Source organism: Mustela lutreola, chromosome 5 (assembly GCF_030435805.1).
Source record: "Mustela lutreola isolate mMusLut2 chromosome 5, mMusLut2.pri, whole genome shotgun sequence".
Taxonomy (NCBI): domain Eukaryota; kingdom Metazoa; phylum Chordata; class Mammalia; order Carnivora; family Mustelidae; genus Mustela; species Mustela lutreola.
In genome coordinates, this window is record NC_081294.1 from 115,852,726 (window position 1) to 115,867,313 (window position 14,588).

Genomic DNA, 14,588 nt, shown 5'->3' on the forward strand with positions numbered 1-14,588 from the left:
TCTCAAAGATTTTATTTATTTACCAGAGAGAGAGAGGGAGAGAGCAAGCATAGGCAGACAGAATGGCAGGCAGAGGCAGAGGGAGAAGCAGGCTCCCCGCTGAGCAAGGAGCCCGATGTGGGACTCGATCCCAGGATGCTGGGATCATGACCTGAGCCGAAGGCAGCTGCTTAACCAACTGAGCCACCCAGGCGTCCCCTGAATTCATTTTTAAAGCAAATCTCACACAATATGTCATTTCTCTGTAAATTCTTAAGTATGAACAGTGGATTTTTATGGACCTTTGACATTTGAAGCTTCTTCCCTATCGGCGAATTGTAATTTCCTTTATTGAATAAATTATTAATTCATTAGATTTTCTGTGAAACTGTTATGTGTAGCACATATTTGTACACAGTTGTATTGGGTATAGACAGCTTCTGTTTTTTTTTTTTTTTTAAGTTAAAATTTGTAGCTGATACATTTTAGTTAGGACTTTACTAAATGAAAGCGTGATTAAATAGCTTTTCCCCATGTAATTCCTGCAAGTAAGAAGCTCCTTTCTTAGTCTTGGGTGCTGCATGGTAATGTTCATTGACTTGGTAAGAAGTTGTAAGGAGATACAATGATTCCTGAATGTATCTTTGGATCTGTTTCATCCATGCCTCCAGCTAAAAGGGGGGAGTTCAATATTCATATATTGGGATTAGTGGTTATTAATATAACTCATTAAAAATGTTCATTCTGGTTAAATTTTGGGGTAGAATAATAGGACATATGTGTTCCCATTATGATAGGGAGCAAAATGGGTGGAAATTTTTTTTCAATATGTAAGCATATGTATTTCTTTTTTTTGTTAAGATTTTAATTATTTATTTGACAGAGAGAGAGAGAGATCACAAGTAGGCAGGCAGAGAGAAAGAGGGAAGCAGTCTCCTTGCTGAGCGGAGAGCCCGAGGCAGGGCTCGATCCCAGGACCCTGAGATCATGACTTGAGCTGAAGGCAGAGGCTTAACCCACTGAGCCACCCAGGTGCCCCATCATATATATTTCTTGATAAAATGAGAGAATGTAGCATTATTTTTTGTAATTGTGTATGTATCTGTATGTTTGCTAAGGAGAAGAAATACAAAAATTTTACAGTACTTAATGTACAGGTACCAGAGAAGGTACTAGTTTTATCTCCACCCAAATCCATGAGGTATCATGATCTTCATTTTAAGGAGAAATCACGTGCCAAGTGATAGAGTGAAGAAACTCAGGACTTTGACCTTAAAGCCATACTCTTTCCATCACACATTTATGTACCGGCAGCTGTGATGAAAATGCTGATGTAGATGCCTAGGTAGAAGGTGGGGATTAAATTAGATGCTTATTGAGCACTTGGGTTTCTGTGCTGCTTCCCCTTCTCTGCAGCCTCAGGATTGGAAGGCCCCACCTTCAGAGCACTCAATTCTGCCATCGTTTGTTTGAGGGGCTCCTAAAGATCACTGCACTATGCCAAATTGAATAGAGAAAACAGAGAATGTAAGCGGAAATGGGTTAGACTACTACTCAAAAACTTAGTGACATGTAAAAGACAGGGACCTAATAAGCAGTTTTATACAATGAATTTCAATACTTAATACTGCAAGAAATGTGGTATATAGCTAGGAAAAGACCTTTAAGTTTGCTAGCAAAAGCATGCATCAGAGGAAACTGCAGGTTGTATATTCTTGTGAAATAATAGAAGGAGGGTTATCTGACATCGGAGGGAAGATTGTCACATTAGTGACATTAGTGAAGTATGGCCAGAAACATGTGTGTTGCATGAAGTAGCTGGTAGAAGTTTCAGTTGTGTTTGTGTGTTCCCCCGTGGCTTGTTTCCAGTCAGTGCAGTTTTCTGTGTTCACCGTGTTTCTTGTTGATGAAATCATATAAACAAATGTGAAATCCATGTTGCAGATTATGGATTATGGATTATGGATTATCCATGTTACGCTCTCAGATACAGGAGTTGCATTGGAACAGTTTTATGATTTCAAAACCAATGTTACATCATAACTGATTATACTTGGTCCATTTCGTTCCATCCTATAGTTCTCTTGTCATCTCATCCAGTCTTTAAATAGCATTTATATAATGATATATTTATATACCATTTGTATGTGGCCTTAAATACTATTTGCATATTGATTCCTTCCAAATTTGTCGTGTCAATCATGACCTCTCTCCAAAGTTCCAAACTCATTTCTCTAGCTGCCCACTTGACACATCTCTTGGATATTTCATTCTGGACATGTTTAAAAGTCAACTCTTTGACCTTTACCCTAAAACCTGTAACTAACTGGTGGAGGAGGGAAAAATCAAGCCTGCTTTACCCCATCCTGACTTGGCTTGATTTATTGGAGCTTGCTAAAAGTGGGCCACAACCACTCTACTTCTCCATTCACAAGTGGCTCTGAAGGATGAGGGCAGAGCAATGAACAGCCCACTTAGCCATTCACCTTATGTGAAGGGAGAAATGGCCTGAAGTTATGAAGACACAATTTGAGCAGTGCTAATGACGTGGTCTGGCAGGGGCTTGGGATCATCAAGACTAGAGACAATGAAATTTGGGATGGAAGTGAGCACTAAGTGTGAGGCTGTTTTACTCCAGAGAGAGCAAAAGCTCATTATTATTGGAATTATTTCTTGGAATTAATTCTTACTTTAGCTAATAAGCTTATGTTCTTAGTAGTCTGCCAGACCATCTTCTGAAGGCTAAAAGAATGCCTGCTGTGTCCATGGGGAAGCCTGCCTCAAAGGGACTTATTTTATGTGAAGGAGATGTAACAACAGGCACACAGTCATAGGATTGTCATAGGATTGTCTGCCCTTATTCTATACCACATCACCTGAAGCAGCTGGCTTATGACAGTAATGGGATGGCCAATGATAGACACAGCTAATGTGCCAGCTCAGGGACTGCATCTTGTAGGCTGGGTGTCTTGTCAGCCATGATCTTGTGTGTATCCAGTGGCTGATACCTGTCCAGTGTTCCCTGTACCTAGGCTACCTAGGCTGAGGGAGTAAGAGGTAGAAGTAAGAGTGGCCCTACTTCCATCACTTTTGGTGACCAACTGCCAGAATTTGTGTTTCCCACTCTTGTGTTTTAGGTTCTACTGGATTTGAAGTTCTGATTCTGGGTCAGGGGGTGTCTACCAGGAGACACACTGGGGACTCCCCTAAACAACCACCTGTCATTTTGGGCTTTTCATTCCAGAACCCGCAGGCAAATAAAAGAGTTACAGTATTGTACAGAAATACTTGGTCTTGTTTACTATGGGGCACCTAAGGTTGCTTTTACTCTTTGAAGTAAGGTTGTTGAACCTCAGGATTTACTGGAATATATCCTGGTGCTTCACTACTCATTGGCAACTGTTTTGATTATTGCCTATTTGTGGGTAAATTTCAAATCTGTTCTTTCCAGCATGAACGTTGGCACCAAACTGACCCTATCTAATGCTGACAGAGGTGTTTATGATTGATAGGAAAAATAGAATGATATTTTCTAAATTGGGGTTTGTATTTTGAGCTCTATTCATTGAGTTTCAGTACTTTTTTCTATGAATTACATATATGCTTACTAACATAAAAATAAAATTGGATTAAAAAACTAAGAATTTAGGGGCACCTGGGTGGCTCAGTGGGTTAAGCCGCTGCCTTCGGCTCGGGTCATGATCTCAGGGCCCTGGGATCGAGTCCCATGTCGGGCTCTCCGCTCAGCAGGGAGCCTGCTTCCCTCTCTCTCTCTCTCTGCCTGCCTCTCTGCCTACTTGTGATCTCTCTCTATCAAATAAATAAATAAAAATCTTAAAAAAAAAAAAAAAAAAAAAACTAAGAATTTAAGAATATGAAGACTAGGTGGTGGTCATTTAGGTGTCTGACTCTTGATTTTGTCTCAGGTCATGAGATTGAATCCCATGTTGGACTCTGAGCTGGGTGTGGAGCCTGCTTGGAATTCTCTCTTCTTCTGGCCTTCCCCTGCTCATGTCCTCTCTCTCTCAAAAAGTAAAAATAATAAAAGTAATTAAAAGCTCTTCTAACTTCTTGCTTCATATAATTTTTAAGAATTATCTTAAGTGTTCAGATAAAAATATTTTCAGTCTTAAAAATACCTACAGACATGTGTATACATATGTATATGTATATGTGACAAAACTGTAAAAATATATTAAGTATAACATAAGTGCCCTCATTGACCTGACTTTTGTCTCCTCACCAGATATTTCTCAAGGCTCTCGCCACTTGTTACTTCTGCTGTTCTCAGAATTATTTCATGAAATCCATATTACCTTTTATCCATGTTCTCCCTGATGTCGTGTTCTACTGTCTACCCCTTACTTCCTCCCCCGATTTGGTTTGTCTATGCTCAACTTTCATAAAACTTTGAGTTTGTCTTCCTCTTTAGATTTATCCACAGAACGGACTGCATATTTTCTTTTTCTTGTAATCTTTTGTACCATAGTGTCCAGCATAGTGCCTGGCACATGTGCATGTATGTGCGCACGTGTGCGCACACACACACACGGAATCAATGAATGAATTACATGTACAGTGAACTGTTTATAATAATTCCGTTAGTAATTTCTGTATTTTGTATTTTTGTAAAATGTTTAAAAGACAGACAAGAATGTAGAGCTCTCCTTAGAGTGTTAGAAAGTTACAGAATTAAGATAATGGTAAAAGGACTCCATGAAAGTATTATAATTTTATCACTGATTTGAATTGGTGTGTACTTATAAATAATTTATGATCAATTTCAGATTGCAGAGGAGGGATCCACCATTTCATGTGTGGTGGAGCGAACCAGAGGAGCTCTGGATTATGTGCATCTGTTTTACACCATCTCACAGATCGAATCTGATGGCATTAATTACCTTGTTGACGATTTTGCTAATGCCAGTGGAACTATCACATTCCTTCCTTGGCAGAGATCTGAGGTAAATGCTACCTTCTTTGTTTCCTTGAAAGCCTATTAGAAAGCTTTTCTTTATCTGTTGGTTCTGTAATTTGTTTGCAGCATCTTGCTGTTTAGGCAATTTAAAGTATTTAGATCATTAGGTAAATACCATGGTTTAAAATGTTTTTGTATTTATTAAAGATTTTATTTATTTAAAGAATTTATTTATTTATTTTAGAGAGAGAAAGCATGCTGGGGGTAGGGGGTAGCGGTTGCGGGGCGGGGGGAAGGAGAATCAGACTCCCCATTGATCAGGGAGCCTGACTTGGGACTCAGTCCAAGATCATGACCTGAGCTGAAGGTAGATGCTTGACTAACTGAGCCACCCAGGTGCCCCCATTTTTGTATTTATTTATGTAAAAAGAAAAACAAGATTTTTGAATGATGTGTGTTACAGTTTTATCTTTTCTTTAATACCAATATAATAAAAATGGTGTGGATTGAAGGTTTGTCATTTTGGGTTATTTATTATTGCTGATTCAATGGGAAACTGCAGAAATCTTTTTTTTTTTTTTTAATTTTTTTTTCTCACCATAGGAAATACCCTTCCCAATGTCCATCACCCAGCTACCCCATCCTCCTACTCCCCTCCCCTCCAGCAACCCTCAGTTTGTTTCCTGAGATTAAGAGTCTCTTATGTTTTGTCTCCCTCTCTGGTTTCATCTTTTTCATTTTTCCCTCCCTTCCTCTATGATTATCTTATTTCTCAAATTCCTCTTATCAGTGAGGTTATATGATAATTGTCTTTCTCTGTTTGACTTATTTTGCTCAGCATAATACCTTCAGTTCCATCCACGTTGTTGTTAATGGCAAGATTTTGTTTCTTCTGATGGGTGCATAGTATTCCATTATATATATATACCACATCTTCTTTATCCATTCATCTGTTGATGGACATCTAGGTTCTTTCCATAGTTTGGCTGTTGTGAACATTGCTGCTATAAACATTTGGGTGCACATGCTTCTTTGGATCACTACATTTGTATCTTCAGGGTAAATACCCAGTAGTGCAATTCCTGGGTCATAGGGTAGCTCTATTTTCAACTTTTTGAGGCACCTCCATACTGTTTTCCAGAGTGGCTGCAGCAGCTTGCATTCACACCAGTAGTGTAGGAGGGTTCCCTTTCTCTGCATCCTTGCCAACACCTGTCGTTTTCTGACTGATTAATTTTAGCAAGTTGAAATTTTAAAAAGCTATTAATGAGGGGCAATAAAAAATAGAGGCTCTCACCACTAGGAAAAATGAGGCAGAAGAGAGAATTAGTGATAGAAGACCAAATGATGAAGAATAAAGAAGCTGAGAAAAAGAGAGAGAAACAACTCTAAATCATGAGGGGAGAATTCGAGAGATAAGTGATACCATAAGATGAAATAATATTAGAATAATTGGGATCCCAGAAGAAGAAGAAAGAGAGAAAGATGGGCAGCAAGTATACTGGAGCAAATTATAGCAGAGAACTTTACTAGTTTGGGAAAGGAAACAAGTATCAAAATCTAGGAGGCACAGAGAGCCCCCCTCAAAATCAATAAAAATAGGTCCATACCCCATCATCTAATAGGAAAACTTACAAGTTTCAGAGAAAAAGAGAAAATCCTGAAAGCAACCCAGGACAACAGGTCTGTTACCTACAACAGTAGAAATATTAGCTTGGTAGCAGACCTATCCACAGAAACCTGGCAGGCCAGAAAAGACTGGCATGATATATTCAGAACACTAAACAAGAAAAATATGCAGCCAAGAATACTATACCCAGCTAGGCTGTCACTGAAAATAGAAGGAGAAATAAAAAGCTTTCAGGACAAACACAAACTAAAAGAATTTGCAAACACCAAACCAGCCCTACAGGAAATATTGAAAGGGGTCCTCTAAGCCAAGAGAGAGCCTAAAAGTAACAGACCAGAAAGGAACAGAGACAATATACAGTAACAGGCACCTTACAGGCAATATAATGACACTAAATTCATATCTCTCAATAGTTACTGTGAATGTAAATGGGCTAAATGTCCCAATGAAAAGACACAGGGTATCAGAATGGATTAAAAAAAACAAGATCCATCGATATGTGGCCTGCAAGAAACTCATTTTAGACTCAAAGACCCTCCAGATTGAAAGTGAGCGGGTGGAAAGCCATTTACCATGCTAATAGACATCAAAAGAAAGCTGGGGTGGCAATCCTTATATCAGATATTTAGATTTTAAGCCAAAAGACTATAATAAGAGATGAGGAAGGACACTATATAATACTTAAAGGGTCTTTCTAACAAGAAAATCTAACAATTTTAAACATCTATGCCCCTAATGTGGGAGCAACCAACTATATAAACCAATTAATAACAAAATCAAAGAAACACTTTGACAGTAATACAATAATATTAGGGGATTTTAACACCCACCTCCCTGAAGTGGACAGATCATCTGAGCAAAGATCAACAAGGTAATAAAGGCTTTAAATGACACACTGGACCAGATGGACATCATAGATATATCCAGAGCGAATGCAACAGAATACACATTCTTCTCTAGGGCACATGGAACATTTTCCAAAATAGATCCATCCTGGGTCACAAATCAGGTCTCAACTGGTACCAAAAGTTTGAGATGATTCCCTGCATATTTTAATTCTTTGAAAGAATTAGTAAGATTGATACACCCCTGGCCAGACTTATTAAAAAGGAAAGAAAAGGACCCAAATTAATAAAATCATGAATGAAAGAGGAGAGCTCACAACCAACACCAAAGAAATACAAACAATTATGAAACTGCAGAATTCTTAATGGTATTCTGCTTTCTAATCAGGCACTGAGATGTTCTTGTAACTATAATCTCAACTTTATTTTTTAATATGGGAAAGTGAACTAATTTTTCTTTGTTTCAAGTGATCTCCAATTTTATCACAATTTCTGTGAACTATCATCATATTTCTGAATAGGTGCTCCAGAAATAAGTGGCACTTACAAGTGAAATCAGGATGAGATTGTGCCTGCTATTAGAAACTTTTTTAAACATTCTTTTGGTCTATCATGTTAGATATTCACATCAGTATAATTTTTCATTAAAAATATAAATAACTTACATGTCATTAGTGACAAAGTAAAATAGTTTAATGATTGCAAGTATAATCTATGAGAAAATTTCTAAGGGGGTTAGGAGTTAATTGGATGAAAAAGATAAAATTGAGAGGAGACAGATTTAGAGTTAATACTAAAGAAGAATGATCAAATCTATAATTTGGGGGAAGAAGAAACTAAATATTTTATAACAAAATTCCTCCAATAGCAGGCTTCAGATAGAGCCATGGTAAATATTTGCTGGTCTTTGGGAAAATTAGGAAAACTAGCAAGTTTTCATAAGGCTAAAATTATTCAGTTTTAAGGACCGTATTTTAATCTGATGCTGTCTTTTTCACTCTCTTGGATTTAAAGTGTTGTTTTTCTTTAGCCAAGTTAAAGTGGTAGTATATGGTCCTTTTTTAATATTTCTATTTGGAAAACAGGGCTGGTTCCACAATTTTCCCTTGTGGAATTTACCAACTATGAAATGAAGATATAATTTGAAACCATTGTTTTATAAAGTGGATTCGTACACATTTTGGAAGGGAAAAGAACTAATCACATTTTAGTCAGGAAAATAGTTATATGTACGCTTGTCAAGATTTATTGAAAATATTTCCTTCTATCATTTATAATTCTTTTTTAAAAGATTTCATTTATTTGACAGAGAGACCACAAGTAGGCAGAGAGGCAGACAGAGAGAGAGGAAGGGAAGCAGGCTCCCTGCTGAGCAGAGAGCCCGATGTGGGGTTTGATCCCAGGACCCTGGGATCATGACCTGAGCTGAAGGCAGAGGCTTTAGCCCACTGAGCCACCCAGGCACCCCTCATTTTTAATTTCCTTAAAAAATAATTCACACTGAAAACAGAATAATAACATTGAACAGTGCGGTTCGCTTATAGCACCATGTCTGCTAGATCTATACCAGCCTCTCTGTCTTACCAAGCCAACGACAGGGTACCTCGCTATCACTAGTGCTCCGTGATTGTACTTTCTAGCACAGACAGCAGTGTAAGGGAGCCTCCACTTCTCTGCTGCCTTCCAGATATTGGGGGAGTGTAACTAACTGAATATACTTAAATCGTATCTGAAAACCTAGCTGCAAAGGAGTCTGGACAGTGTGTCTGGGGTGTGTGTGTGTGTGTGTGTTTCTAAAGGATTGGAAATTTCACTGGAAATGTGTTTTTCAAGTTTTTTTTTTAAATGGCCCATTAATTATGAAATCAATTAAGCAAGTTACGATGAAGAATTTAAAAATTGAATAGAAAATAGGAGAGCATATAGAACATATAGTAACATAAAGTAAAGACAAATGTTTTTTGTTGTTATTTACTGAGTTACCAGGTAAAATACATTTATTTATACCTTGATAGGGTCTTCATTTCACTAAAATGAATGAGTACTTTGGTATGCTTCAACCCTTTAAAAATATTTACTGCTTTATTTTTAATGTACATCTTGATATTTTGGTATTACTTTTCAGAGCAACATTTGTTAGCTTGCTTTCTGAGAGCAAGACATTTTAAATCTTCAGAATAAATATTGTTCCCTTTTGTTCAAGAGCACTGACATGACTTGTGTAATTGGTGTAATTTTTCTGAGAGCATATTGGCTGTGCCGTATATTACTTTCTAATTTAAAATCAAGATAAAAATGAACATTAAAACTAAATTCAGATTCTACCTCAGATGTACTAAATCAAACTCTAGAAAAACTACTTAAAAAAAATGTTCTCCAAATGCTTTTGGGCCCATGACTAGTAGTTTGGAGACTGCATTTGGAGTTAGTTTGTCGTCAGACTGTTGTCACCCTTTTTTCTGGGAGAAACTAGGAAGTCACCCTTCATTCATTTCTGTCTCTCATTTGCTGTACTAAGTGAGACATCGGGGTTTGGGTCTTCTATCTCCATAACAAATCTTAAATCTATCTCTTTTTCTTCATCTCTACTGTCACTGCATTAGTTCATTATTTCTGGTCAGTCACCTCCTAGCTCAACTTCTAGTATCCTTTCTTGTCCTGTCCACTCTGTTTACATTCTGCCATGATACTTACTCTAAAACAAAATTCTCATTTTGTCAGTTTCCTGCTTATGATTCTTCAGTTTTACTCCACTACCTATGGAATAAAGTCCTTTTTTTTTTTTTTTGGCATGTGAAATTTACTACTGTCATGTTTTCACCATCAAAATTTGTGATCATGGTCTTTTCTCTTTTCCTTCTTGCCTTTGTATAAGACCAAAAGAAAGATATTGGCTAATTTGACAAGCTTAAAGCAAACTTCAGGAATGTCACCAATAGCATGACCTTTGCAAACAAATCCAGCAGTCAGAACTCCATCATTTCCCAGAATGAAGTCAGCAGTTTACTTCTGGCGTCAGTGGCAATCATTAAAAATACCCGTTCATGATATAAAAACCTGGGAGAAACTCTTCCAGGAACAGAAACTACATTAGACTAAAGCACTTACCTTAGTAAAATTCAGACAACCATCATTGGCACCAAGGCTGTGATTTTCTGCCTTTCTTGATCAGCAGGACCCTGACCTAATCCCTGATTGCATAATTTGGGTGTTTGGCTTTCCACCCTTTTTTCCAACATAATTTGCTTTGCATGGGAAGCTCCTTTAACAGTGTTGGCTTTTAGAACCATGCCCAAATGGGCTTTCTTGTATTATATGTCATGCCACTCCTGGTCTTGTCAGTGGCCAAGGAGCTTCTTGGCTGTATGAAGACTGAACACCTGCCCATCCTGCTGGCGCCATGGGCCTAAGCAAAAGAGTCCTTTTCTTTTTCTTTTTTTTTTTTTTAATGATAGCATAAAAGGTCCCTGTGGTCTGACTCCTGATTATCTCTATCCGTGTTTCCTGCTGCAGTCATGGCGGTCTAATTGTAAGCCTATTCTTTCATGCACTGTGTGCCTTTATACGTATTGTTTCTTTCACTTGGAATTCCCTTCCCATTATTATTTACAATTGCAGCTAATACCTTAAGACTTGCTTAAAAGCTCTCTGTTGGGGCACCTGGGTGGCTCAGTGGGTTAAGGCCGCTGCCTTCGGCTCAGGTCATGATCCCAGGGTCCTGGGATCAAGCCCCACATCAGGCTCTCTGCTCAGCAGGGAGCCTGCTTCTTCCTCTCTCTCTGCCTGCCTCTCTGCCTAATTGTGATCTCTGCCTGTCAAATAAATAAATAAAATCTTTAAAAAAAAAAAAAAGCTCTCTGTTGTAAAATCTTTAGTAGGTAGAGTTGGTTGGGTTTTTTTGGTATGTTTATTATGTGCATAACTCTGTCATATTTCTTATTTATTGATTTAATATCTTATAACATTTTAAATATGTGCAATACTATTGGGTATTTACCCTAAAGATACAAATGTAGTAATCCAAAGGGGCACATGCACCCGAATGTTTATAGCAGCAATGTCTACAATAGCCAAACTATGGAAAGAACCTAAATGTCCATCATGGATCAAGAAGATGTGGTATATATACACAATGGAATACTATGCAGCCATCAAAAGAAATGAAATCTTGCCATTTGCGACAACATGGATGGAACTAGAGCGTATCATGCTTAGCGAAATAAGTCAAGCAGAGAAAGACAACTATCATATGATCTCCCTGATATGAGGAAGTGGTGATGCAACATGGGGGCTTAAGTGGGTAGGAGAAGAATCAATGAAACAAGATGGGATTGGGAGGGAGACAAACCATAAGTGACTCTTAATCTCACAAAACAAACTGAGGGTTGCTGGGGGGAGGGGGTTAGGGAGAAGGGGGTGGGATTATGGACATTGGGGAGGGTATGTGCTTTGGTGAGATCTGTGAAGTGTGTAAACCTGGTGATTCACAGACCTGTACCCCTGGGGATAAAAATATATGTTTATAAAAAATAAAAAATTTAAAAAAAAAAGAAGAGAAAAAAAATAAATATGTGCAATATTATTGCACATATTTATTAATTATTAACTTAATATTTATTATATATGTGCAATAAACACTATGATTGCTGTATTTTGTGATTCAGAATTAAACAACAAACCTACTAACTAGCATTTTATATTGCATTTTAAATTTTTTCTTCATGATTTCTCTCCTGCAATAGACTGTGAGCCTCTTAGCAACTGGAGCCTTCTCTAATCCTGGCACATTATAGGTGTCAAAACATGCTTATTCAGTTAATAAAGGAAGGGGGAATTTTTTCACTTCAAATTTTGACTTAAATTTTGTGGAGCATGTCTGAGTTACTGCTAATTTTTAGAAGGATTGCTTGTGCCAGACTTTCAAGGTCCATTGTGAATCTCTTTTCTAAAATGCTACTAAGTATGTCAGGCACTAGACATGTATGTGTTGCCCTTTCCTACTACCCCACCACATCCCATCAGATAACATGTAGTTCCTCACTTAGGAACTCTGTACCCTGAGGTTGGTAATACCACTGTCTTTGTTACAAGCAACATGTGATATTACATTGATAGATCAATGTAACATTACACTGATAGATTAGTACATCAAATGAATATGACATTTTTCGGCCAAAAATATTACTGCTCAGCACCCATTATTATTTAAAAATAATTATTTTCTTTGGTCTCTCTCTTTCTCCCTGGTTTAGTGTTTAAGAAATGTATCATGTGAAGTAGTAACTTCAGTTAAGTATAACTTAATTGGCTACTTTATTTTCTTCTGGTAGGTGTTCAGTAATTTCTTTGTGCCTCATTGCTTCATGCTTCTGCGTTTTTGCATTTATAGGTCCTGAATATATATGTCCTTGATGATGATATTCCTGAGCTTAATGAGTATTTCCGTGTGACGCTGGTTTCTGCAGTTCCTGGAGATGGGAAGCTAGGTTCAACCCCCACCAGTGGTGCAAGCATAGATCCCGAAAAGGAAACAACAGATATCACGATCAAAGCTAGTGATCATCCATATGGTAACCAAGCCCTTTTGCAGAAATAATCCTCTTTTCTCTGGGTGTACTTGGTCTACTTAAGAACTTCTTAAGGGACTTTTTGCAAATGATTGAAACAGAACTTCAGGCCCTCTAACTTCTAGGCTCTTGAAATTCTAAACTGCCATTATGAAGGATATTGTTTATGAAAGAAAATATAAAGATCAATTTCTGAAGTTTAATAATACAGGATTATTTAAATGAATTTAAAATGAAAGAAAGTATTTCTGTTCATGACTTTCAAAAAAATTTTTAAGATTTTTATTTATTTATTTGACACACACAGAGAGAAAGAGAGACTGTGAGAGAGGGGACACAAGCAGGAGGAGTGGGAGAGGGAGAGGGAAAAGCAGGCTCTCCACTGAGCAGGGAGCCCGATGCAGGACTTGATCCCAGGACTCTGGGACCATGACCTGAGCCAAAGGCAGATGCTTAATGACTGAGCTACCCAGGGACCCTCAAAATTAAACTATCCTGTTATGATATGTTACCCCTAACTAACTGAAGTACTTCCTAATTTTTGTTAACCTTCAAGAAGTAGAGTTATCACTGTCTTTTTATATTAATTTTTTTTTTTTGGTCTGTGCTGCAAAGTGATAATTTTCTTAATAGTTTCTTAATCATCCTAATAAATTGAGACTGGTTTTCTACATTGAAAGATAACAGTTCTTTTGTAGGAAAAAAGCAAGAACAACTATTAAAAGTTCTGTGTAGGAAACCTGAGAGGCTCTTCAACTCTGATTTTCTTAGTTTAATTTTTCTTAAATGTGTTGCAGATCCTTTGGGGTGGCATTAATGATGTTCTGCTCTAAGTCCAAGAATGAATTCTAGAGATTCAAATATAAGATTCTCTGGGTAGAAACAAGGAAGATTATCATTTTAACTTTTAACATTTTGAGAACTTACTGACATAGTTTATGTCAAAAGCATGTTAAATCTTCACGTAAGTCTATTCCAATGAAAGCCCTCAGAATTTTATTCTGGCAATCAAAATAATCATGCAAGATTGTTTCAAATGAATAAGTTCTTCCATGAATAATTGAGGCCAGAATATCCTGCCTCTTTTTGTGTCCTGCAGGCTTGCTTCAGTTCTCCACAGGGCTGCCCCCCCAGCCCGAGGACCCGATGACCCTGCCTGCAAGCAGTATTCCACACGTCACTGTGCAGGAGGAAGATGGAGAAGTGAGGCTACTGGTCGTCCGGGCACAAGGCCTCCTAGGGAGGGTTCTGGCAGAATTTAGAACAGTGCCACTGACAGCATTCAGTCCTGAGGACTATCAGGTATATATATTCCTTAGTCCTTTGGAAATGATATGTGTACTTGTCAGATAGTCTCAACGCTTCTCTTGGAGGACTGACCGGAAGGGACTTGGCACTAATCCTATTCAACACAGAAAATAAGCACTGATGGCTCTCTAGCGTTTTACATTTCTAGAAATTAAACTACTTCAGTTCTTCGAAGCCTGACACTTAAGTAGCTATCATACTGATGATTCCTCTTGCACCTTCTATTTGTCATGGTTTTCATTTGTATTATTTATTTTTAATGTTACAGGTTTTGATCAGGTGAATTTACAGTTCTGTTTCTAACACATTTTAAATCCTCATGTCTGCGTCCATCAAATAGG

General features: G+C 37.7%; 1 protein-coding gene and 1 pseudogene across 1 annotated transcript in view; one reads left to right on the forward strand and one right to left on the reverse strand.

Moving 5' to 3' along the window:
• ADGRV1 (adhesion G protein-coupled receptor V1) overlaps positions 1–14,588 on the forward strand; it is a 544,366-nt gene that overhangs the window by 84,533 nt on the left and 445,245 nt on the right. The window contains exons 22-24 of the mRNA XM_059175461.1: positions 4,767–4,943; positions 12,762–12,942; positions 14,039–14,241. Coding sequence (XP_059031444.1) covers positions 4,767–4,943; positions 12,762–12,942; positions 14,039–14,241 — 561 coding nt within the window. The remainder of the gene's footprint in view (positions 1–4,766; positions 4,944–12,761; positions 12,943–14,038; positions 14,242–14,588) is intronic.
• Positions 10,196–10,830, reverse strand: LOC131831495 (small ribosomal subunit protein uS12-like; annotated as a pseudogene).